The sequence below is a fragment of the Aptenodytes patagonicus genome, chromosome 2 (genome assembly GCF_965638725.1).
Source record: "Aptenodytes patagonicus chromosome 2, bAptPat1.pri.cur, whole genome shotgun sequence".
Classification (NCBI taxonomy): Eukaryota; Metazoa; Chordata; class Aves; order Sphenisciformes; family Spheniscidae; genus Aptenodytes; species Aptenodytes patagonicus.
Genome location: NC_134950.1, coordinates 96,760,868 through 96,785,912, shown reverse-complemented (window position 1 = coordinate 96,785,912; position 25,045 = coordinate 96,760,868). Strand labels below are relative to the sequence as shown.

The 25,045-nt window shown below is 39.3% G+C and overlaps 1 protein-coding gene across 9 annotated transcripts in view; it reads right to left on the bottom strand.

The window, feature by feature from the left end:
- Positions 1–25,045, bottom strand: part of FARS2 (phenylalanyl-tRNA synthetase 2, mitochondrial) — a 254,593-nt gene that overhangs the window by 103,697 nt on the left and 125,851 nt on the right. For all 9 annotated transcript variants that reach the window (XM_076330482.1, XM_076330484.1, XM_076330480.1 and 6 more), the window contains one exon: positions 2,686–2,846. In XM_076330482.1, coding sequence (XP_076186597.1) covers positions 2,686–2,846 — 161 coding nt within the window. The remainder of the gene's footprint in view (positions 1–2,685; positions 2,847–25,045) is intronic.

The following is a 25,045-nucleotide window of genomic DNA, read 5'->3' as shown; positions in this document are numbered from 1 at the left end:
AGGGCTCCATCACGCGTAACGGTTACTTGGGAAGACAAATGCCATCACTCCGAATGTGTCCCCCCCCTTCCTTCTTCTTTCCCAGCTTTATATGCTGAGCATGACGTCATATGGCATGGAATATCCCTTTGGTCAGTTGGGGTCAGCTGTCCCGGCTGTGTCCCCTCCCAACTTCTAGTGCACCCCCAGCCTACTGGCTGGTGGGGTAGTGTGAGAAGCAGAAGAGGCCTTGACTCTGTGTAAGCACTGCTCAGCAGTAACTAAAACATCCCTGTATTATCAACACTGTTTCCAGCACAAATCCAAAACATAGTCCCATCCTAGCTGCTCTGAAGAAAATTAACTCTATCGCAGCCAAAACCAGCACAGACATCCAAGTTGGGTGTGTGTATGTATGTGTTAAAAGGAAAAAAAAAAAAAGAAAAAAAAAGGAAAAAAGGAAAGAAGGTCCCTAAGAAGTGCTTGATACCAGAGCAAAAATCTGTTTCTAAAACATTGGCCATATCCTTTCATTAGAAGAGAGAAAGAAAAGACTGAAAATAATCCATCTTTCCACCTCTGCTGCACCTCTCCCATACCCCTCATTCTCCCAGTCTGTATACTTTTCATTGGCCTATTTGTTGGGATACGACAACTGCCAACACATTAATGTGATAAAGCAGTAGGTAATGGCCTGGTAATATTACTCCAGTCTTTCCCTTTGATCCAAGTTAGAGCACAGTGGCAGCTGACAATTTCTTTTCCTTGAAGTCCCCCACCTATTGCATCATACCTCCTGATTCATGTTATTACTTCAGAATGTATTTCAGCCAGCAAGCCTCAACTTCGCGACTCTCTCTACATCAGTTCTGGGTTGTAGAACTTTTCTCCTTGTTCCAAGTTGAACCAATGCCAGCTGAAACCAACACTGCTCAGCAAGAAGAAATGCTTAAAGACCTACCAAGACCTTGTCACCACTCTCCTATTGATGACACAAGACAGTTACCCAGCAAAACAGTGCAAAACCATGTGCTCCCAGTGACTCCTGCTCAGCTGTTACCAAACAGCATCAATTTAAAAAAAATGTCTTTCATTTTTAGCTTCCTAGAAACCATGTCCTTTCCTCTAAGCCTTCCACAGTAACCTATGCCTCTGTCCTCTTCAGATCAGTTCATTACACCTGACTTTATCTGAAGCTGAACATGAAAATGATACGCAACTTAGAGAAGCCAGACAGCCCTCTCTTTGGCTCACCTTCAACATCAGACCATATCATTCTGACAATCTGGGCCTTTCACCAAAACCCCAATCTACTGCTAATATCAGTTTGAGGCTTGGATCCACAATTTTAAAGCAAGCAAGAAATCTCATCTTGGTTCCATCAGAGATCAGATTGCAATCTATAAACCAAGCCACAATCTGTACTCCTCAGGAGCAATGCCAATCAGAAAGATATGGGCTGAAAAGGAGACTTGAGCACTCCTTATTGAAAAGAACAACAAACATTCTGCAGGAAATTAGAGAAACTCACAGGCAGACCCACCTTCAGGAACAGTAGCAAAAACCTGTCTTTCTTTCTGTAAGTGATAACTACAATCTGAATACCCCAATGCCAGTATCACCAAAAAAAACCCAAAAAACCCCAAACAAAAAAACCAAACCAAACCAACAACAACCAAAAAAACCCCCACCAAAACTCCCCCAAACCTATCCAAACACCATTTTGACTTCTTGACTCTACCAGAGGTGTGCCAGAATTGCCATGAATTAAAAAACGGATGCTGCTACTGATTTCATGTGGAGACTGCTCAAATATCATCTGAGCATTATCACTGTTGATTTCCCCTTTTATATTTTCAATTCTTAAAAAACATAATCAAGCTGTACACAATCAAAGCAAGGAAAATGGTAAAAGGCAGCAGCAAAAAGCGTTTTGCTGCTTTAGTACCTCTGACTTCGTCAAGCATCTACACAGCTATGTCAGCTCAACTCTCCCAAAGTGATACCCCCAAAGTGAACCTTACTGTGCTCGTGCTGAAGAGTATTATGGAAGTAGCATTTCCACTCAATCCAGTTATGCTTGATTACTTTGCAACTACAAAAAGTAAGACAAGGTTTCCAACTACAAAAATCACCTCAAGTAGAGGAGTTACAAAAGAAATACAAGCTGAGCCTGCACTCTCCCCTGACTATCACCTGTAGGAAAGAGCTGACACATTGAAGATGGCGAGGCACATTCACAAAGCATTTTGCCAAAGTTTGACAATGCAACTCACATTGATTTCAATGAATGTAGAGTGAAAACAATGGGAAAAATTTGGAATGTATTACAATATTTGAATGCTCAGCATCAAACACATTTTTATAATGAAACAGAATTATGGACACAATTCAAGAACACCCAAACCAGACACAGGCCTAAATCAATCCCTATTCTGGATAAATTTAAAAGTTAAATATGTGCTTAAGTATTACTCAGAAAAGAGATATTCACTGGGTATCAGCAGCAACTCACAACATTATCTGGCTGATATCATCAGAAGCTGAATTTTATTGCAGTATATCAGACCATCATGACAGCTGGAAAGCTGTTGCTTTAAAACCTAATCTGTTAATGGCACAGAATTTTAATTACGTGATATTCTCTAGGGCTACACACACTTCTTACTGACAGAAAGTTATTATCATATATATATATTATTTTACCTGGAATTTTATTTTTTGCCAAATGTGAGGCACAATAAACTGCTTCAAGAAGCGTTCATCTTCACTCCAGAACAGTCGGATGTCAGGGATATCGTACAGGATCATGGCCAGCCTCTCCAAACCCAAGCCAAATGCCCAGCCAATTTTATCCTGTGCACCAGCTGCAATAAACAAACAAACAAGATAAAAATTCCAGAGCTTAAGTTCAGAACATGAAAAACTGCTGCTAAAATGTTCACCTATTTACCAAGTAAAAAAAAAAAAAAAAAAAAAAAGAAAGTAAGTGAAGTGGCAAGACAGAAAAGCCTACAAGTAATTGCCAAATGAAAGATCTAAAGGCTACAGGACAGAACCTACATCCATCAAAAACTGCAGCAAGATGGGGCCTATCACTGAGTCCAGGAACTAAAAGTGGTAATAAAATAAAGCCGCGCCCTTGGCAATTTGCATCCAAAGTTTCAGACAGACTTTGAGAAATGCTGCATAATGCTATACACTGCTTCCCTTTACTATCCTTAGAGCTGAGCACTTCACACCTGACTCAGTTGTGTTTTATAAGACATGTAAACATGAATTTCCTGTTCAGAATATTTCACTTGGGTTGACAGACCAGGGCAAGCCTATGCAGCACTAACTTCATTACCAACAATTGAGAGGATCAAAATTGCCTCCTTCAAGGCACCTAGAAGAAACAGAGCAATGGGATGTGAGGCGCTGTTGCATTAGCATCACACCTCCAACCAGGGAACTCCCGGGCTGCTGCCCCTGGGACAAGCCACTGCTCCCACATACACAAGTCTCTTATGCAGCACTAAATATAAAAAGACAAGAATATTTAATACAGGAGAGCTGTACAGATATCAACGATGCAACATTTCTGTCAGGAAAGTAAATATTCATACCTTCCTTCATTTACAGGGCAGGAGCACTGAGTCCTTAAACAGGGATTTTTTCAACACCATGTTTAGCCATCGTCCTACTGATTTTGAAATAAGCTGAGAGCCCAGCAGCTCTGGCAAAGGCTCAGAGCTTTTTAAAACTTAAACAAATGCCTAAACACACACACTTATGCTGAAAGGATGCGTGCACGTGTGACAGACTTGACTTTTCACCATCAGCACTGGCAGTGTGCTCCTGAGTCATATAATATCCCTGTACATCTCACAGCTACCCAGCTAGACCAAGGCCATACCTGCCTCCCCCAGTATTAATTTAAACTCTAATTTTTTGGAAGCTTTGAACTCAGCAGCTTCCCCACCATCATGCAGGAGGCTGGAGGCAGAATTCTTCTTTCTGACCCCGTCTCTGCTATCAGAAAGGAGACAGCTCCTGTTATTTGGGCGTTGATGACATCCTGAGGTATGCTGTCACGTTCAATGCCGAGTCAAAACAGTCCGGAGTCCTGTTTAAATAAAGCCAGGCATAACAAGCTTGGGAAAAGAGACACAGTCATCACTTTGATTCTTTTAATTAATTTGAACCTGCCTATTTACCTGGAATACTAAGTCACCAGCAGAACCCATCCGTGCCTCATCTGCTATCTCAGAAGTATTGCACTGCCACAGGAATTTGGTCAACTTTATAAAAGTATTCCCCAGAGGAGTAAGGATATTTTGCCTTGTCCCTTCTCCTGTGCTCATAGGCAAGATTTTGCACTTTCTGACCTTTGAAAGCAGACAGTTTATCAACTGAATTGTGGAAGTCCTAAGAAATAGAGGACTGGGTGTGAACTCAAAAGGAACCTCATGGCAGAGCTGTTCAAACTAGTATGCTTAGACCAACCAACAGACTTTAAACTAACCTGACCTTGGAAACCTACAATCCATGCTACATTACATGAAGAACTGTATTATTTGCTGCTGTTGATTGAGTTATTTTTAGAGAAAGGATAGTAACTTCACAGAATGTATTGAAATTTGTGTTTGGGAAAGATTTTGAGCTTCAACTTTAAGTGTAAACTATAAACTGTTTCTTTTCCAAGCTGAAAGTACTATTTCTCTTCATATTCCAGTATATAAAAGTAATTATATTTTTATGGCTATGAAGAAGGGAATATAATTCATTGCAATGGTGTTGCTTCCCCAAACTTCCAGCTTGTCTGTCTTAGATCATCAACTCCTGCCTCAGTAGTAAAACTCCTACTCATTTCAAAAGTGCCAGACTTTCATATATGTATGGACATTACTGTAGACTGATTAACACAATGCAGAGGTAAAGTTGAGCACCTGGAGCAATATCCATGAGGGTTCTGAACGGCCACTGCTTAATCTCAACAGCGGTATTAAACCTGAAACCTAAAGATGCCAGGTTAAGCATCAGTGTTAATTCACTGATGCTCATTTAAGTGTACATGATAGGGGATGATGATCCTCCTTCCCCACATTACTGATGATTACTGGTAGAATGGACAGGGAAAAAAACCTGATATGACAGAAGATCAGCAGAATGAGTGTATATTCTGACAGACAGAGCTCTACATTTACGATTTGTACTTTTTTATTATTTTGATATAAGAATGGTTTTTGTTACAACTCTTTGTTCACACTTTGAGGTTAATATACAATATTTATACCTAATTGATTTGCTATGCATTTTAATTCTGCAATGAATGCTTTTACTTTATATCAGCAATTGGTTTTTTTTTTTTTGACTGGGACGCATCACACTTTTTTGCACTATGTAGCAGACAAAAAATTATTTAACCAGCTATCTGCCTAGCAGCTCAGAGCATTGTCATCTGAGCTATGAATAAACACGTAGTCGCAGAACTGGTCTTTTGGATGATCCTTGTACAATTATCAGCCTTCAGACCACAAACTTCTCAAATGTCTGCAGTCAAAGCCGTATCACTGAAGAATTCCTTCTACTCAGAGGGGAGGAAAAAAAAAAAAAGAAAAGAAAAGGGAAAATGCAGATAACTAGAATTCCTCCTCAAATCAGCACTGGCAAAACTCCACTGCACTCCACATCTTCATTTATTTTGTCTCTGATCTCTTCTCCAGCTTCCTGGTTGGAAAGCTCCAAGTCAATGCAGCGTTTAAAGATATGATTGACTTAAAGGATTTGAAGAATTACCTTGGGGAACTCAACAAGACTAAAGCACACCCCTAAACTTATTTCTGACTGGAAATAACCAGATGGCTTAAAAGTTAAACTTGCAGCTAACCACTCTGTTGAGTGAGAGCAACCCAAATCTTTTCACAGCACATATATATGTTTAAATACACTGAATTTTGGCAAGTAGTATGCAAAGAAGTCAAGTGAATGTGAGTCAACATGACAGAACGAACACAGAATAGCTTTCAACGTGGCAAAAAACCAGGTTGAGGTTCTGACGAGGAGACCTGGCCAAAGCAGCAGATTCCAGGGACCTGGTGGGGCAATCATAGCATCACTGCTTGAAATAACACAGCCCAATGGATAAAGCTTTCCTGACACAGGAGCTTTCCCCAACTGGTCCTCAAAGGTTTGTACACTGCCAGGTTCCTGCTGCCTCACGTGAAAAACCTGACTACCCACCAGGAGAAAATTGGTGGAAGCTTTGCATGTCAGGTAGCCAACGATGGAAAAGGAAAGGATAAAACAGTTTGACTGGCTTCCCACACTGGGGGCTGAGACAATCCAATCTGACTCCAGGAGAAGGTTGCATCATTGCAACTGTGTCTTACACGGGAGCTCAAGAGTCCTTATCTTCCTTGAGAAGTCATCTATCTGTCCTGCTCTTAAGCTTCCAGCCCAGATGAATCAGTTTACACTTAGATGTAGACCAATCAAGCCATTCTCCAAAAAACATTGTTAAATGAAAGCTGAATTTGATCAGCCAGGATGGGAAGCTTTGTAATTACTCACTGAGGCATATATAATGACCTGCCAGAACTCATGGATTACCACTGAATCCTCAGAAATACCCACAGACAGAAATGTTTACCTTCTTGAGAAGTGTGACGCAAGACATTTTGCACTGTATAAGATCAAGACATTTCACAACATAGTGTTAGGAACAGGTTGGCAAAACTTCTTTGTTATACACTTCAGTCACATTTATTTTTATATCTATGCTGGCTTTTATTTAACAATTTTCGCTATGCCTGTAAAACTGCCAATAAAGAAATCTTGCTTTCAATAGAGCCTAAATTGAGTCTTCAAATTGTTATACTCAGCAGTTACCGAGAAGTGAAAGAAATTAAATTTTGATCTTGGATTGGGGCAGTCAGGAGCATACAACAGCCCGCATACAAGGTGTTCTTCACAAAATGCCCAAAAATGAATATACGCAAAGTGTGTGTAGCTGAAAGCTGGGATGAGTTCCAGAAGCAAAGGCCTGAATTTGATCTCCCGCTTTCAGTCCAAACCATGGCTGTCAGTGGAGCAAATTCAGGAACTAAAACAGTGGGAAGAGGTGTGAACAGATTCTCAAGGATACACAGACTACACATCATGTTTTATAAAACAAATCAGTGCTTTAAACTGTGTAGAAAGTAAGTTATAGACATAATGAACATGTGACTTGACATAAAATATCAGAAATTCCTGAAGCAAAGACCTATGCCCACGTTTGAGCTCTATGTGATTAATGGACAGCTTATGAACAAGGCTTTGAAAAACAGCTTCTGCAAAATAAATATTTACTTACAGCTAGAGACAAGGAACGCATATTCTACACGAGGGCCACAGCAGTGAGGTAAACCATGTTTACCCATGTTAAAAATAAGCCATTTTAAATTATTTCCTACTTCAGATAAAACTCCCTTATGTTGGGAGTCAAAGGTTTTACATGGGGGAAAAAAAAAAAATACTAAGGTGTCAGTCTAATACAGAAGAGCTTCCGAAAGTGCAAGGTCAGGTGGCTGGGATCTTAAGCAACTGAGGCCAAAAAGCTTACTGAAGTTTCCTTCTGAACTGTTCTCTTCAGCAAAAGCAAAAATCAAAACTGTCATATTATTCTCTAACTCCGTTAAATTGATGCATTCAGGCTCCTGTGTGCAATTCAGTTTAAATTACCTCCCAAAATAAGGACTTGGCTTTCAGACTATGCATGCTAAGTAAGCCACTCCTCAAGAACTCAAAGAAGTAAACATTCAATTATGCTTATTCTATGGAAAAAGAACTTATCTTTCTAAATCTCATATGTGGAGTAATTTTCTAACAATAATAGTCACTTTGAGACAACGACTTTGTCTCCTGGGTCAGACTGATCTGTTCTGTTTGCTCCACTTGAAAACTAAGCAAAAGAACTTTAAAGGCTTTGATTGAGTTTTTAATATGTATGTTTATTTTTGTTCCATAATCAAAATAACTGGGTACATACTAAAGGAACAGCCTATTTAAAAAATTCCTACCCAGGAAAGCCATCTACCAGATTCAGCTTTCTTCTAATATGTAATTAACATACATTCTACCATTTTACCAATATTTCACCAGGCCAAATAGCTGGGAGGAAAACATTGATAGGGAGAAATGGATGACCAGAGCAGAAGAGGACAGAAAAACTAGATTAGCAAGAAGAGGAAAGAGCGAACCAAAGCAACAAGAAGGAGGAACTTTCCCTATTTTTTCCCACCTTGGACTGATACTTTTAGTTTCCAATTCTTTTATCTTTCTGCTTCTGAAGTTATGAATTCCTCAGTCCTCTTCCCCTGCTCCTTTCCATCTTCCTATCTTTGCCTGAGTCCACTTCTCCCATTCCCACGAGCCCTCCTAAGCATTCACAACAAAATCAATGACAAAACCACCATTAAAAAGAATCTTACTTAAAACTTCAGATATTTTTTCAAAGTTCATAACCATACACTGCAATAACATTCAACCTTTCAAATTATATAAGATGAAGTATCCACTTAACTCCCAAGAGCAATACAAGATATTAGTCATTAACTACAAACACTTTTATGGCATATAGTCTTCCTTTTTCGCTGTACTTCAGCCTACGTATCTGAACAAATGGCTTGCTTAGCTTCTGAGGTTTTTTCCTTTACCCCTGCATATCTCAAGACTGGACATTCTCCATGGAGGACAGTGTAATTTGCTGTCCTAATTTATGTCACAGAGCAAAAAATGAATTGACTCCTTGGGACTATTTCCCCTGGCTCTGCCTGTGGGCTCCGGTACTGCTTTTTGTTCTGTGTATGTAAAAGCAAATTCCAATTCCTTTCATAATGTTTTGTTCATTCAGGCAAAGTTGGATTTTGAGGTTTTGTGTCTTTTAATATCTTTTAATATCGTTAAAACTCCCTAGACATTGGGGCCATATAGATTTGAAAAAATAAAAGCTATAAAGAAATACATGAGGGGCTGCCACTTGGCAGAAAGACCAAGTTCTACAGTACAGTTCAAAATTTCAATTACGAACCTCATTTTTTCAGGGTTATAAGTACAGCTGGACAAATTCACTCCATATATATTAATTGGTCCAGATGCAACTTTCTTGGCAAAATTTCACCAATACCAAAGTTGACTGTTTAGTGTCTTACAAAATGGTCTTTTCTTCAAGAACAACAGGCAGAGCAAGGAACAAGAACACAAAGACCATCACAATGTGATACAACCTTCAAGAGATTAAGACATCCTCAAAAGATACAGAGGCAGCAGTTTATGTATCATAGCACAGGATGCTATTAGCATCTGTTTGATATTCCTGTTCGAAAATCAGAACAGCCAGAACAGCTGCATATATTAAAAGGTTAAAAACCGTGTTCATTCAGCTGATAGCAGCACAGTCTTATGGTTACTCTGAAAGCCTGACACTGCACAGTAAATTCAACTTTTACAGGCAGGGACTGACACTGCATTTTGTGTTTCTACAGCACCTACCATAAATAAGCCTTGGGCTCATGACTGGGATTCCTTGCCTCTAAAATATATAAAAATAATAGACAGATAAGGCTTATGATTTAACAACTACACTCTTCTGCCACAAACTCATTCATTGGAAGAAACTCATGAAAAGCCTCGTGATCACGTAGGCATCACTTGCCTTATAACTGGGGTTGGGATAATAGTCCTTCCTTTTCTAGAATGATTTAGGTAAGACACATAATAAATGTAAAACATTAAATTTCAAGATCTTTCTGTCAACAGTAATTCAGCATTCTGATGGTAAAGCTATAAAAAGATTTCTTACTGAAGTGCAGCATATATACTCCAGCACAATGAACTCCAACATAATCCCACTACAGTGTTTCGTAGCAGTTCTGACAAGGTTCCAGGTACACACAATTAATTTATTTCAAAAAAATCACAACATGAAAGGTCCAGGTGTACCTAAACATATTGTCATACAGCACAGGCTGGAAAAAAATCTTTGTTCAGAAGCACTACCCCCAGTTTTCCTTTCTTCTTACTAGAGAATTACTCCACCAGTCCTGTGCTACAACAGTTTGAAGGGTGTTTCTCGCTTTTGCTCACAAAGAGCTCTTCGAAGTGTGACTGCCTTCCCAAGCTATGCCTGCTTATTGATCTCCCATCTGAAAAAATTTGACCATTGCATGTTCCTGGGCAAAATCATTTCTGTCAATAGGTCTCATGCTATTCAAAGACATGGATATGTTTTAAATATATAATTACAGGAAGTAAGTACTATATGAGATCAGACACTACCAAGCGGGGTTTGCAGACAATGTTACAAAAGGACCCTCGTGCATTTCTCTCTACATTGTTCCTGAGTATAGTGTTTCAACCTGGCCACCTGCAAGTATCTTTATCTGCACCTATAATACACCTGTGGATGCTCAACTAGTCTCCTGGTACATTTTGTACACAAGGCATGCATAGAAGGGAAAGCATACAGCTGTAGCATTAATGGACACCTCAGGAAACTCAATTCTGTGCCTGAGGACAAGGCATAGTGAGCCATGACCTGTTCTTCTGCCTGGGCCTAAAATCTCCTGTTTCCTCTCTCATACCCATGTTCCCAGAAACACCAAGGTAGAGCAAAACCTGAACTTACAAATGAGTTTCTTTAGCTTGTAGTGCACTGCTTGACTTCTATGCAGCCACAACCCTTTGAACTGCTTCACCTGGGAAAGGACTTGAGTTGTGCCTAACTCCGTGCCTGCTGAGTGACACTGTGGAATGGCACTGCTGTGCCCAGCCCTCTTCTGGGGCAGGAACTAAAGGATTTCACTCAACGCAGAAGAGTTCTCCCTCCTACTCAGTTCATCTTTTGAAATTGTGCCTGGTTAGTAACAACTTGATGGCTATTAATGTATTCTCTTTGGATTTTGGGAGGCTTCGAAGCAGAAGCAGAGATACCTGCAAGACGATGCTGAGCAGAAGCCTAATTCTGGGGGACACCATTGGCTACTTCACCACTACACATTGCTAGGTGTCTGGTCTAAGCCAGTCTCTTCAGCTCTACTGTAAATGGGGAGAGAGAATCACAAATAATTGTTCACTCTATCGTAAGACGTGTACAGACAAAACACTTAACTTTTAGACAGGTAAATCAGATTAGATGAATTTGACCCTATGTGCCCATTTCAGCTTCAATTTTTATCATGAAATAAGCATTCCTGTATAATTACAAGGAAGAGAACAAAAATCTTTCATCTCAGAGTAATCACCACATATTAATTTCTCTTTTGGATTTCTTTCTCAGATTTCTTTTAATTAGTTTCATCATTTCGAGTAAGCTTTTTCATGACTGAGGAACTCATATGACACAAATACAATGGAAATTACATTTTGAGTACTCTCCTGTCCTTATCTCCCTCTTCCTGCACTGCACAAATGCCTATAGCCACTTTTTAAAATTTATAATTTATTTCATTTATTTCAACTCATCTTATTCACCAGCAATAATACAGGATCACAGCCAGACCTTCATGCTTTTCTCACTTACAAGTAGAACATTTAGTTAGAGACTATTTTTAAAGTTAACCCACCATCTCCATATGAAGCAGGTGACAATAAAATATCGAAGAGGAAGTAATTGTTCCTTAAAGTTCAAATTAACTCTTCTTCCTCTACTTTCTAATTTGTATGAAACTCCTGAGTTCTGGCAGCAGCATGTTTATTTCTGAAAAATAATGATTTCTTAAAAAGTGACAAATTGTATTACAATTTGGCATGCAGTGGTTGAAGGAGTTTCACACAATACAGTATTAGCAGCTGCTACACTATTGCAGTTGGAAGAAATACAACATTGTGAAGTCCCATATAAACTGTACAAGAAAAGCTTAGGAAAAGACACAAGGAGAGGTTTTGCTTGAAGTCCTTGAAATAATTTGTGGAAGCACCTTAGCTGTACATTTTGCAGAGGCTCCTTGCCCACTCTTGCCATGCAGCTGACAAGGCACATAAAAGATGATGGAAACAGATGCAGAAGCAATAAAATATACAGGTGAAACAGATTATGCTCTGCAATTCTTGCTAGCAAAATGGCATGACTATAACAACCTTACAGTAAATGAAATCAATAGAAAAGGAAAAGAATCCTACAAGAACTTGCTTTTCCCTAAGGGACTAATATCTTGGCAAGATATCACTGCTATTTTATACGTTCAAAATTAAGTTTATACGTAGTCTTTCAACGTACAGTTTTAAATGCCCCTTTTATGCTATCTGTCTCTAATGACATTTCCTAGCAAAGTGTATCAATAGCAAAATGTCCCATTTTACATGCAAGGCCGTTTTCCAAGGTATGATGGGCATCCAGGGAAGTATGCTTTGCTAAAATGAAAACCGAAATATTACCTTTTTAGAATTATTAGACAACAGCAACATGTCCCCAACAGAGTGAACTGGCAAAACTTGTTTTTCTTTGGAAAGCTTAAAGACATTCTTCTTAACGATGTACCTTTCCATCAGCAAAAAGACTGTGCCAGCACAATTCCAGCAGCAAGAAGTTGGTTCTGCTGGTATGAAGTACCTCTACACCACACCTACGCTGGCTGACCTCTCCTATACTGGGCTGGGGTGTGACACTCACATACAAGGTGTGTGTTACACTCGATTACGTAGTACACTAAGTTATTGATACACTGATGATGTCCAGCTGTTGCTGTACATATGTGCTTATGTAAACATGTTAGCGTCCCAGACATACTCTCGTTGCATTACTGGAGTTAGAGCTGGCGAGCAGAGTTATACCACTAACAGCCAGAAACAAAGGGAATGCTCATTGCAAAAGGATGGGCTGCAGGATAACCCTGTAACTACCCTCTCCCTAGGTATATGTATTGTATAGAACAGTTTACTCCCTTACACAGGGACCAATAGCACAAAACAGAACGGCTTTATTTACCTTTGAAGGAGGAGGGAATTTCCTCAGAAAAGATATTCAAAGGAGGCAAAGACTGCCATATAAAACACTCCAACTTCCACAGCTGATTGAAAAAAATCATGATCCTCCCACTATGTTCATATAAACTCTCAATTATATCTAATATTTTGTATGTGTAATAATTAGAGGTATATACACACAGAATTACTCTACAAAGCTTGTAATTATATTACACTGATGACTCATAAGAATGTGATGATATACAACAGAATATCTCAATTTTTCAGTTTTCAATTTAAAACAACCAGGAAATGGCCCACAAAAGTGAGCCTTAATACAACACTTGGTGTTTCAATGAAACATTCAGATATTCTGAAATGCTAGAATTAAGGTTGCCTGAGGAACAGTAAGATGCTCTCATCTTAGAAAAAACATTACGATGCTGTCTTCAATGAGACAAACAAGCATTAATCTTTCCACAAGACTTTGTTCTGTTCAGCACAGAGAAGAGGCAATGGTTAATGATCCCTGCTTGCGTTCCTTGCATTGCTAAACACGTACCCCCAAGTGCCTTACGCACGGAGCAATATTCAAGCAGAGCTCTGAAGACACATTATTTCTTTTATGAGCTTCCCAATGAAGCATTCAGTTCCACAATATTTAAATGCTTGAAAAATATTAAGGACTTCTTTTTCTTCTTCCACATGTCTCAGTGAGTTGAGGAAGTATTGCTGCCTCCTGTATTGCGGACTGGGAACTTGGGCACAGAGACTTTAAGATCAAAAGCATCTGTTACTTTTGCTCCCAATCTGAGATACCCGGGACCTGATGTTTCTGAGCAGCAAGCATTACACAGTGTTTAATATGTTCAAAGTACAGCTCCCTATTACTACAGCTGCAACTGTGAGCACTCAACACTTCTGCAAATCAGACCCCAGGGTCTCAAGTCAGGCACTGAGACAACAAAAAGCACACAGTTAGCAGCCACACGCAAAAAGTTTGAGTCAGGAGATGTTCCTACGCTCAACTAGGAACTTTTTCGCTCAGGAAGGAAGGCAGAGCAGCGTTTAAGCACACAGACTGTCCTTTCCTGCTGTCATTAAAGGCACCCATTTCATGCTTTCCAACTACTGCCTTAGTGAGGCAGAGGCTTGCAAGAGCAGCATCCTCCACCCAGCAGTCCCAATTCATCCACAAAGGAATGATCATCCTGGAAACTGAATCAGATAGCGGTCCTTCACAGGAGAAGAAGTAAATTTTGCAATGTCCTTTGCCTCCTAAACTGCCCCTCCCTCCCCCCCTTTCTCCCCAGGACTCCGGCTTTCCAACCAAGAAGGTTTATCTCTCTCTCTTGCTGGGACGCAGCATGGACGTTTCGAGGGAGCAAGCCTCCTGTGTCCTGGAAAGGTGCTGATGACTGCCTACAGCCCTGGACTGAACTGCAGCGCCTGACTCAGCCCATGCCCAGCTCAGGGTGAATGCTGGACGAGTTCAGCTGACAGCAAGTCATGGTACCACTGAGCCTGCACTAACTGCGAGTTTCCAGAGGAAGCCAGAGATAAACAAACTCCTGTGGATAAATGCGTCTGAACCTTTCACCTAAGTAGTACTCTACCTTACTCACAGGCACAACTTCTGAGAAAGAGCGAACCATTTACTGAACACAGGCACATACCTCTTGTATGCCTTTTTTTCACCCTCCCAAAACAACAGCCTCCTTCAATGAGTAGTCAAAACTGCAAATTAGGTGGGCTAAAGATGTAATTAGGCTTGACTAGAAGTTGACTGAAAACTATAGGAGTACGTAATCTGAAGCCCACTGAAGACAGAAAAAACCCCCACACAGACTTCAGTAAGGTATGGAAAAGTTCCTTCATCACCAAACACCACCTCGTTCTGTGCACAGGGCAGGGGCACGGAAGACAGACCACTGTCTTGGCGGGGGAAGAGAGACGTGCTCAAGTGTGTAATCGGGGTATGTGTGCGAGAGTATCACAGCACCTCAGTGGGAAAGATCCCAGGTTCACTCAGTGAGCTTTGTATCTTCCTCATGGACTATATGAATGGAAATATTCTGATATACATACAACATAAATGAAAGGTTACTGCTTTGATTACATGGTATCTTAATTTGCTGTTAAAATATTTAAATGAATTAACAGAGAAGGCTATCTGCTTTTCTTTCTAGAGTAATGAATATACTAAGAAAAATCATTTCTCTTGCTCAGTTGAAAAACTGCAATTTAAACCCCCTTATTAAAGAGATTCCTTTCTCAAAAAAAGTCACTAGGTCTGTAACTAATGTTCCTTTTTCACAGTTGGTAATTAATCTGTTGTTACGCATCGAACTTAATTTTGGAAAGGTAATGCCACTGACACTTAAAGAAATGAATGATAAAAGAAATGTTAGACCCCCTAATTCTATAATTCCTATGTAATGACAATTAATGAAATTAATGAATTTTTTAAAGTGCTAGATAAAGGGGCTGCTGTGCTTTTAAGATTTACTCTCATGATCAAATTGTGTCTCTTATAGCTATCAGAAATATAATTAAAAGAAGACTCTTCCTAGAAAATAAACCTACAGATAGTTTTTAATTACATCTTGTTTTGTTTCCTTTACAGTTTGAAAGTTGACAGCAATTGCTATAGAAACTTGTAACTGTGTCTGGTAATTTTTGCCCTGCACTCATTTAGAGAAGTCCATGTTGAATATCAGTCCCACTTGTCAATAGAGGAGAATCTGAAATACATTAACATTTAGTTTTACAGGACAGATACTAATTGGATTGTTATTTTGTCACTGCGTAAATTTTCAGTGACCTTTCCAAAAAAGAAATAACAAGTCAATAGAAACTGTTTCTTCTTGACTTTCTCCACCCCCTTTTTAATATTTTTTTTAAACAGCCATCTGAAGTTTCTTAATCCCTTTCCAGCTACATACAGTTTCTTTTTTTTTTTCCCCTAAGGTAAAAAGGATAAGTAAGGCAGTTTTGTTCTTTTTTTACTTTGCATTTTACTTTAATGGAGGTTTTCTAAGTTATTTCAACTAACGTATTCCATATTTACAGAAAATAACATCAGGTTTTCCAGCACAAAGTATCCTAAGATCTCGTTCCCTTCCTCATCCTCTCCCAGGAAATGGAAAAAGAAAACACAACAAAATGAAAATACAGAGGGCCCAGCTTTCAGCAGCTGATGCACATTTGTGCATCTTGTAAAGAAATATCTGAACACACATAATCATTTTATCTACATATACCCGCTGAACTTACTGAATAACAGTATTTGTAAATATGAGTTATATCAGCATAGCTGTGGATAAAGACTGAATCAGCCCAAATCCTATTATACTTGCTCTGCACTCTACCACCACATGCTTGACACCCTTCCCTCTGGTGGGCAAAGGGTCTTGCTAATATGAAAGACAATGCAAACACACAGCCATTTTAAAAGGTGGTGTGGCCAGCTCTAGGAATACTCTGCCTCTCTCCTGAAAGCAAAAGAAGATCGAACACAAGTGCACGCAGCATGGGAAGGAAACAGAAGAAATTAAAAGTCTAAGTGCAGTGGTAAAGCCATGACCTCACAGGGATTACAAACATGGTGGGACAGCTTGCTTGACTGGAGTGATGGATGGGTATAGGCTTTTTTAAGGAGAGAATTAAAACCTGACTGAACAAAGCCCTGGGCAACCTCTTCTGCCTGGACTTGCTTTGATCAGGGGGTTGGACTACAGACCTCTGCAGGTCCCCTCCAATCTACATGACTCTGATTGTGGCTTTGTGTGTGTGTGTACATGTAATTCTTTGTAGGAAAATCATGCTCAATCTTTGGTAGGAGAAATTTTCAGCTAGGAAAAAGCCCCAAATACTAATCTCAACAGAAAATTTCATACAGAAAACTGTTGGACTCAATGATCTTAAAGATCTTTTCCAACCTAAATGATTCTATGATATATAGCTATTACACAGGATTTCAGTGGCCTTAAAAAAAATAAAAGGAACCTGGAAGACTATATCATAACATTGCCAAAAAAAAATGGAGGTAAAACAGGACAGTGTGATATTCTTTCTCAGTAGATCATATTTTAAACTAACACACTCTTGAGGTCATTTACATGCAAACTCCATGCCAATTCTTTCTGCAGTGAATGGTTAAGCATGTAATTTTGGGTAGATAAACTGCATGCTTTCTACATGGCAACATTTTAAGTAGCATCTTTGGTTTACCCTCCTCATGGAACCACAATCAGAAGAATCATAGAATCATTAGAATCATAGACTCATTAAGGTTGGAAAAGACCTCTAAGATCATCGAGTCCAACCGTCAACCCAACACCACCATGCCCACTAAACCATGTCCCTAAGCGCCTCATCTACACGTCCTTTAAATACCTCCAGGGATGGGGACTCAACCACTTCCCTGGGCAGCCTCTTCCAATGTTTAGCCACTCTTTCAGTCAAGAAATTTTTCCTCACGTCCAATCTAAACCTCCCCTGGCGCAACTTGAGGCCATTTCCTCTCGTCCTATCGCTTGTTACTTGGGAGAAGAGACTGACACCCACCTTGCTACAACCTCCTTTCAGGGAGTTGTAGAGAGCGATGAGGTCTCCCCTCAGCCTCCTTTTCTCCAGGCTAAACAACCCCAGTTCCCTCAGCCGCTCCTCAGAAGACTTGTTCTCCAGACCCCTCACCAGCCTCCTTGCCCTTCTCTGGACACGCTCCAGCACCTCAACGTCCTTCTTGTAGTGAGGGGCCCAAAACTGAACACAGTGTTCGAGGTGGGGCCTCACCAGTGCCGAGTACAGGGGCACGATCACTTCCCTACTCCTGCTGGCCACGCTGTTTCTGATACAGGCCAGGATGCCATTGGCCTTCTTGGCCGCCTGGGCACATTGCTGGCTCATGTTCAGCCAGCTGTCAACCAGCACCCCCAGGTCCTTTTCCGCCAGGCAGCTTTCCAGCCACTCTTCCCCAAGCCTGTAGCGCTGCATGGGGTTGTTGTGGCCGAAGTGCAGGACCCGGCACTTGTCCTTGTTGAACCTCATGCAGTTGGCCTCGGCCCATCGATCCAGCCTGTCCAGGTCCCTCTGCAGAGCCTTCCTACCCTCGAGCAGATCAACGCTCCCAAACTTCTATAAATGTCACTTGTCATTTATGGAGCATTTCATCATTTCAAGGCATGGTGGACAAACTAGTTAATATTTAACACAACTCTTGGGATTATGGCACCATTTCACAGGTGAGAAAGAGAGGGGCTCCAACATCTCCTTCAAGAAGAAATGCCCGATTTCTGGGTACCCATCCCTGGGCTTTGTGGGATTGTGAGACCTAACAAGGTCCTGCCATACAGGACATGCAAACTGGCTATTAATTTACGATACATTCAAAGAACTCTTAGTCTTGCAACCCATCACTCAATAGGATCTTTTTTTTTTTTAAATTAAAACAAAACTCCACACATGCACTCAAACCGCTTTAAGAATATTGCGCTGAGATGCTTACAGTTAACGAAATAAAACATGAGATTTTAGGGGTTCCCACAAGTTACTAAAGATACAAGATGTCCAGTTACACAAGACACTAAATGTTGCATAGGATTAGCTAACATGGTGAACTGCTGAGCTTCACATCCTATGAAATCTAAGCAATCCCTGCAAATCATATTAAATAGTATTATTTGCCTTCTTTCCTTAGATCTTTACAAATAATTATTTGGATTTTACTTTAATATTTTGGAAAGCAGAAACCTCTGCCAGGAATACAATATTTCACATAATAGTCCTGATATAAATCATCATTCACTCAAATCAAATAGATCCTGATGAAGACAAACAAAAAAATCCAGGTCCTCTCAGTTGTTCAGCAACCACTGCCTTGACTTTGCTACAACTTCATTAATGCTCTAGTTCTGAAACTCTCACATCTCTGACAGGAGCTAGATTTCTACTACCAAAAAAATATATTAAACATATGTTTAATATATAGTAATATATATTAATATATTATAAACATATATATATATTTAATATATATTAAACATAACCTATATTAAAACATATTAAAAATAATAAAGAATAATAATAATTAACATATATTACAAAAATAAAATTAGAGATCTTTGGAAGATGCCTTACCAAAAAAGACAAAGCAATGCATGCTTTTGTGGTTAAATTCCCCTGACATTTCTATAATCCTGTCATTACAGTCTGTAAGAAAAAAGAAAAAAAGCCTATAAATGTACCCAAATACTAATTAGCAATGCCATGTCTAAGTATCTGTTTGTTACTTGGAAGCTGGCCATTTCTGTACCGTGCAGTGAGTTTGGATTGAAGTTAAATATAAGAAATAGTAGGAATTATCAAATCAACACACAGGTATGTAAAACCATCTAGACCAAAGGGGATTACATGCTGCAACTCCTCCATTACTAATAAGGGATTGGAAAATTGATAATGCCAAGCAGAAAACTCCCCTACAAGGAGACCTCACCATCTGGCTTATCTCAAATCCAAAGGGAATTAAACAATAAAAGAGAATAATTTTCCAACAGTGATGCAGCAGTGCAGAGTGGACGACAAGAACCAGCCACAGCCTAGAGACTAATGTTTATGAAGCATTTCTGTAACACAGTTCTTTACATTTTCTTGCAAACATCAAGCCTTAGGGAAGTACTACAATTAATCTTGTCTTAGAAATGATGAAATTTGAAGCATACTAGTCATTTCCTCAAAGAAACCAAATTATTAACTAAGTGAACAACACAGCTCAGAATTATTGATTTCTAGAATTGATGTCTGAATCATGAAAATACACACTTCAATAGAAGTTTCTGTACTCTGCTCCAACTTTGCGAAGCTTTTGAACTTCCAAACGTATTAAATTCTACACAACGATGCTGCGTTAACAGAATCTTAATTATATAGTTTTAAATTCCTTCATCTAATCAATTACCTACTCATACTGTTTGTGAGGAATTTGTTATGACAAACTGAAAACAAGTAAGAATCCAGGACGTGCGTTTAAAATTCTTATAGTCCATTTTATCAGAAGTCACTGGGACTATAAAACTTCCTTATTCTATACCTCAAGATTTGTCATATATGAAGAAGCTACACTTAATAAAATAGATGATTGCGAGTGTGCAGTGTACTGTATATATGGGAAAATAAGCATCATCAAGTTTTGCCTTGTCAGCTAACTGCTAAGCATTCCTGGCTAGAAAGAAATATATGCAATATTTGGTTATCACACTTGTCTACTGTAGGTTTTTCCCCACATGGTTCTCTGATACAAATATTACTGGTCATGAGACAAAACAGCGAGATGGACTGCTGCTCAGCTGGAGCATAGAACTTGCTAACTTTCCTTTCATCATCTCTTTCATTAACATACTTTTAAAATATGCATACCTCTAAGAATGCAAACTACAAAATACTATAAAATCATTATAGTTGCGCAGGCATGACTTGGTATAAAATATTATAAACTCAACAGAATCATCACAATTTCATTTTCCTTGTCAGTTCCTAGGATATATTGTGCACCAGTTGCACATAATTATAAGCGGTTTTTAGCTTCTGAGCACTGTTTGCATCATGGTTGCTGCTTTCCTGAACAATTTAAAATGTCATCAGCCATTAAAATACAACCAGATTAACCAATGTGTCCTTGGATAATTATCACGTGAAGCTTGCACATATGTTAGCATAAGCTTTCTTTCTACAAAACGTATGTAATTCCCCAAGTCAGATAAGATAGGATATGCTCTAAGGCATAGCGATGCTTGAATGAATGTAAATCCTTCCTACTTTTTGTTACAATAGAAACAGAAGCTCTTCTGCTGACCTCTAAGAAAGAGCCACCATCAGCAGCAGATTTCAGTATGTATTCATTCTGAGTCCTCAAAAATCAAATGAAATAAATAGGGATTGCCTACCCAGAAATGCATTCAGCTATTAAAATTAATTTGTGCTTTTCATAAGAAAAAAAAAGCTATAGAAAAGTACAAATCCTCATTTTGGATTTAAAATAAATCCTCTACATATCTATGCAACCTAGAATCAAAATTAATAGGCTTCTAGACGCATGTAGAGAAGCTCTACTCTGAAACAGGCTTGTAGTTTATGTGCAGTCAATTGGCCAGAGCTGGAACTTGCACATGAGAGGCAGAACAAAAGATCACCAAGCACAAGAGCACAAGATGGAAAACAGAATGAGAGGTAAAAAGGAAAAAAAAAAAACCCACCCAAACCAAAAAACACCCCACATTTGCACAGACTGGACTGGTTAACACACTCAGCTAGTGTGAATTAGTACAAAAGCTCCTCCAACATCAGTGAAGCTGTGCCAATTTAGACCAGACGAGATCTAAGCTGTCATTAGCCAAATGGCAAAAGAAGAAAAAAAAAAAATTGGCCCAGTTCTTATTTATTCTAATTTCCATGCACGTGCACACAAAAATACATCATTGGCTTCACCACTGTTATTCCTAGTTTCCTGCAGCATAAGTAGGAAAAGAATCAGAAGCATTGTGTTTCCACAGGTTTGAGCTATCCAACACCATCCTGTAACAACATTTCAGATCAGATTAAATTCACCTTATTTCAGATTTCATAAAAAAAACCCAGAAAGTCAGGCCAGGCAAAGCAGGAGGATTCCTGCCAAGCTGTAATTTTTATTAGAAGCCATATGACTGGCTTTGGAAAACTTCACCCTTAAAGAAGCACAAAAAATACAAGGGTTGTAAGCACACAAGAGCAGAAACAGGCCAGTGCCAACCCCTTCCCCAACACGGGGAGATGGAAGAAAGTTTGGACCAGCATCTGCGCTTTGTCACTCTCCAACTTCTCAACAGACAGAGGGTCCAGCCATGACCCTTCTGCACAGCTGATATTAACCTAACCACAGCAGAGAGAGGAAGCTGAATTCAGTAGAATTGCTAGTCACATTGTTCATTCCTTGTTTTAGCTTTAGTCAATATTTACAATACATTTAGACAATCCTTTCAGACAAAAAAAAAATAGCCCATTCCTCTCCCTGTTTTGCTGCCAGAGAAACTGCAAGGATGTCTACACGGCACACAAAGGCTAAAGGTACACAGGCCACTTCTTGAACGAGCTAATTCAGCTGCCAGTTCTGGTCTAGTCAGGTCAATAGGAAGCTCCGGGAAGAACAATTTATCCCGCTTCTTTCTTGCTGAGGTAAACCAGCCAGCTCTGCTACAGTTAGTCTGTTTCTGGCAAACAAATCTTGAGGATTTACTCATCTACCAAGATTGCAGAATGCACCTGCCTCTTCCAGCGACCCAAAAAACTGGTGTGCTATTCCCCAATCTTCTGCTCATACCACTAATCTCAAGATAAACTCATCACTACGTCAGCTTTATTAGACTAGCTTAACTTGGCAAATCTGCTAGCTATTATCACAGAATCACAACTGTGTACTGATCCTCGCAAATTTTTGACCACAAAATTCACATGGCCACACAGACATGCTATGATAGGAAAACTGCAAAGTCTGCCTCTATCCATCTTTCCTCTCTTTGAATCCACATAGTTCACGTAAGAAAGGAAGGTGAATTTGCACAACTGCACTTCAAGCAATGCACACAAATAATTATGAAGATGTACTGTTCTCTGCTTATAAACTGCTCTGTATTCTATGACCATGAAGACTGCCAGAAAAACTCAAAGGTTACCAGAGTAAAATCTGGACAAAAAACTTCCAAGAGACTACATGCAAACATCTCCCACTCCTCCCAGCTACCACGGAAAAGAGAAGGTACAAATACTGTGTTTCATATGTGTTGTAAAGTTGATATATGGGCATATGCTTGCCCATATGTGCCAAAAAGGAACACAGTACTAGGAGATAATTAGAGGGAAAAGAGTATTATGTTGCAGGAAGAGTGCTGGTGATATCAAGTTTGATACTGTTTGACTGAGCTAAGAAACATACACTTGGGTCCTCAATATCACTAGGGAGCTCTTCTATGTATTTGCCATGGTTGATACATTTGTTTTAACACTTCTACAAATTTGATCTAAAGGATTAATAAGAAGTAAGACAAGTGAAAATGATCAATAAAGATTTAAAAGTATCCCAGTTTTACAGTGGTCTCTTAAGGTAGTGTAAGCATAGGTTTCACTGGTGAAATAAAGGCACAAGGCTATCACTCAGGTTGTTAAATGGTGCCTGTCAAAAAAAGCCAGGTCTGATTATTTCAACAATAGCAGCCAAATCCATCAGGTGCTCAGCGACCATCCAAGAACGCACTTACAAGCTTCAAAGGACTGAATAACTATGGCACATCCTCAAGATATATACACAAAATCATTACTAATCAATTTTTATTTCATAAGAAGTTTTCTTTGGCCTTCTACCTTAAAGCTCAACTGAGTGACAACAATGGTTTGTTGATGAATTCAGAGCAAAATGGTGCTAGGGGGGTACTTCTGAAGCCAACAGTAAACACTCTGCACCCAGAGCCATCTTGGTTCTAATTTTGTGAGATTTAATTTTACTGTTCAATAAAGTGTCTTCCAACATCTGTGCTTTGGAGGAGCACAGACACAACAAAAAGCAGCTGCACATTGCAGCAGCTCTGGTTTCATATGCCTGATGGTTTCAAAATTCAGCAAATATTTACTTTTGGGCATCAGCTCAGCTACAGTCCTGCAATTAGAAGTGCCCAGCAACTGGGCATCGCTGAAACTGATGATGCTCTGAGAAGGGTAACTGCAGAGATCTTGCAGGAGTAGGACCATAATGATTTAATTATCACACACAATAGCAGAACTGATCACAGTGGAACATACAAATATCAAAGCACCAAAGGAAAGAATTGTCTGAAGAACCTCTTTGCAACACACAAAATCAGAGAATGATTGAGGTGGGAAGGGACCTCTTGAGATCATCTAGTGCAATTCCAATCCCCCCTACTCAAGCAGGGCCAGCTAGAGCCGGTTGCCCAGGGCTGGGTCCAATTGGGTTTTGAGTATCTCCACAGATGGAGTGACACAGGTCAATAATCTCCAGCTGAATTGACTAGGACACCTGTCGTCTTTTTTTTTTTCTTTTTCCTTCCATTTCTATTTTTTTTTTTTTTTAAAGTAACAGTGAATAAGCCAAAAAAGTAAAAACCTTGAAAAAGACTGCATTTTATATGCTCGGTGAAAACCATAAGCCTCACAGAGCAATTCCTGCCTTCCGAAAATGTGCTGGGAAAATATATCCACACAAGCCACTACTCTGGATTGTAACAAACACAATGGAAAAGCAATTTGAAAATAATGAATGGCAATATAAAAAGCAAGAAAGTTGACTGCCACGAGTAAGGTACAAACACTGTTGGAGAAAGCGTCGAATCTTTTCCAAGGATTTTCAGCTGTTTGGGATTCCAGATGGACAGGACAAAGTGATTAGTCCTCTCCATGCACCCTAACATCTTAAGATTTTCACCTTTAAGAAAAGATCCTTTAAGCAATAAAAAAGGTCTGTAACACCGTCACTATTTAGGAACTCTGAAAAACATTCCAATAGGAGGGCAATACAAAAAATTTCATCTTTATGAAAGACCTCAATAGCAGACAAAAGCAAAGTATTACTCTACACGACTCCCAGCTGGTCTTCCATATCAGCACAAAAGAAGAGAAGAGAATATATTTAATCTATCCTTCCTGGCAGAAAACACACAAGCTAATGTTTCAAAAGAATAAACAACATCTGTTTTGGATGGGGTAGATGGAGAAAAAAAATCATGAGCCAACCTGCAGATAACCTAAGTGCACGGATTTATACGAGACCATGATAAATGTGTGTTGATTATTTGCTTAATATATCTGGAATGTATTTCCTCATTTATGCAATAGGATGGTGGGGTTTTTTTCCCCACAAAGAAAGATCCTCCACTAGGACTCGTAAAGGCAGTAATATTTTAGGAAGTTACTATTAGACTAAGAATAGTAGAGATTGTCTTGCATTTTCTTGTTCACAGCTTTATAATTAACAAAGTAAAAACATAGGCTGTTATGTTTGATGGAAGTTTCCTCAGAGAGATCAAAGAATCTAAAGCAGCAACAGCTTTCTGTAATTCTGAATGTAATTATAAGAGTGAATTTCTTTTTATGGTGT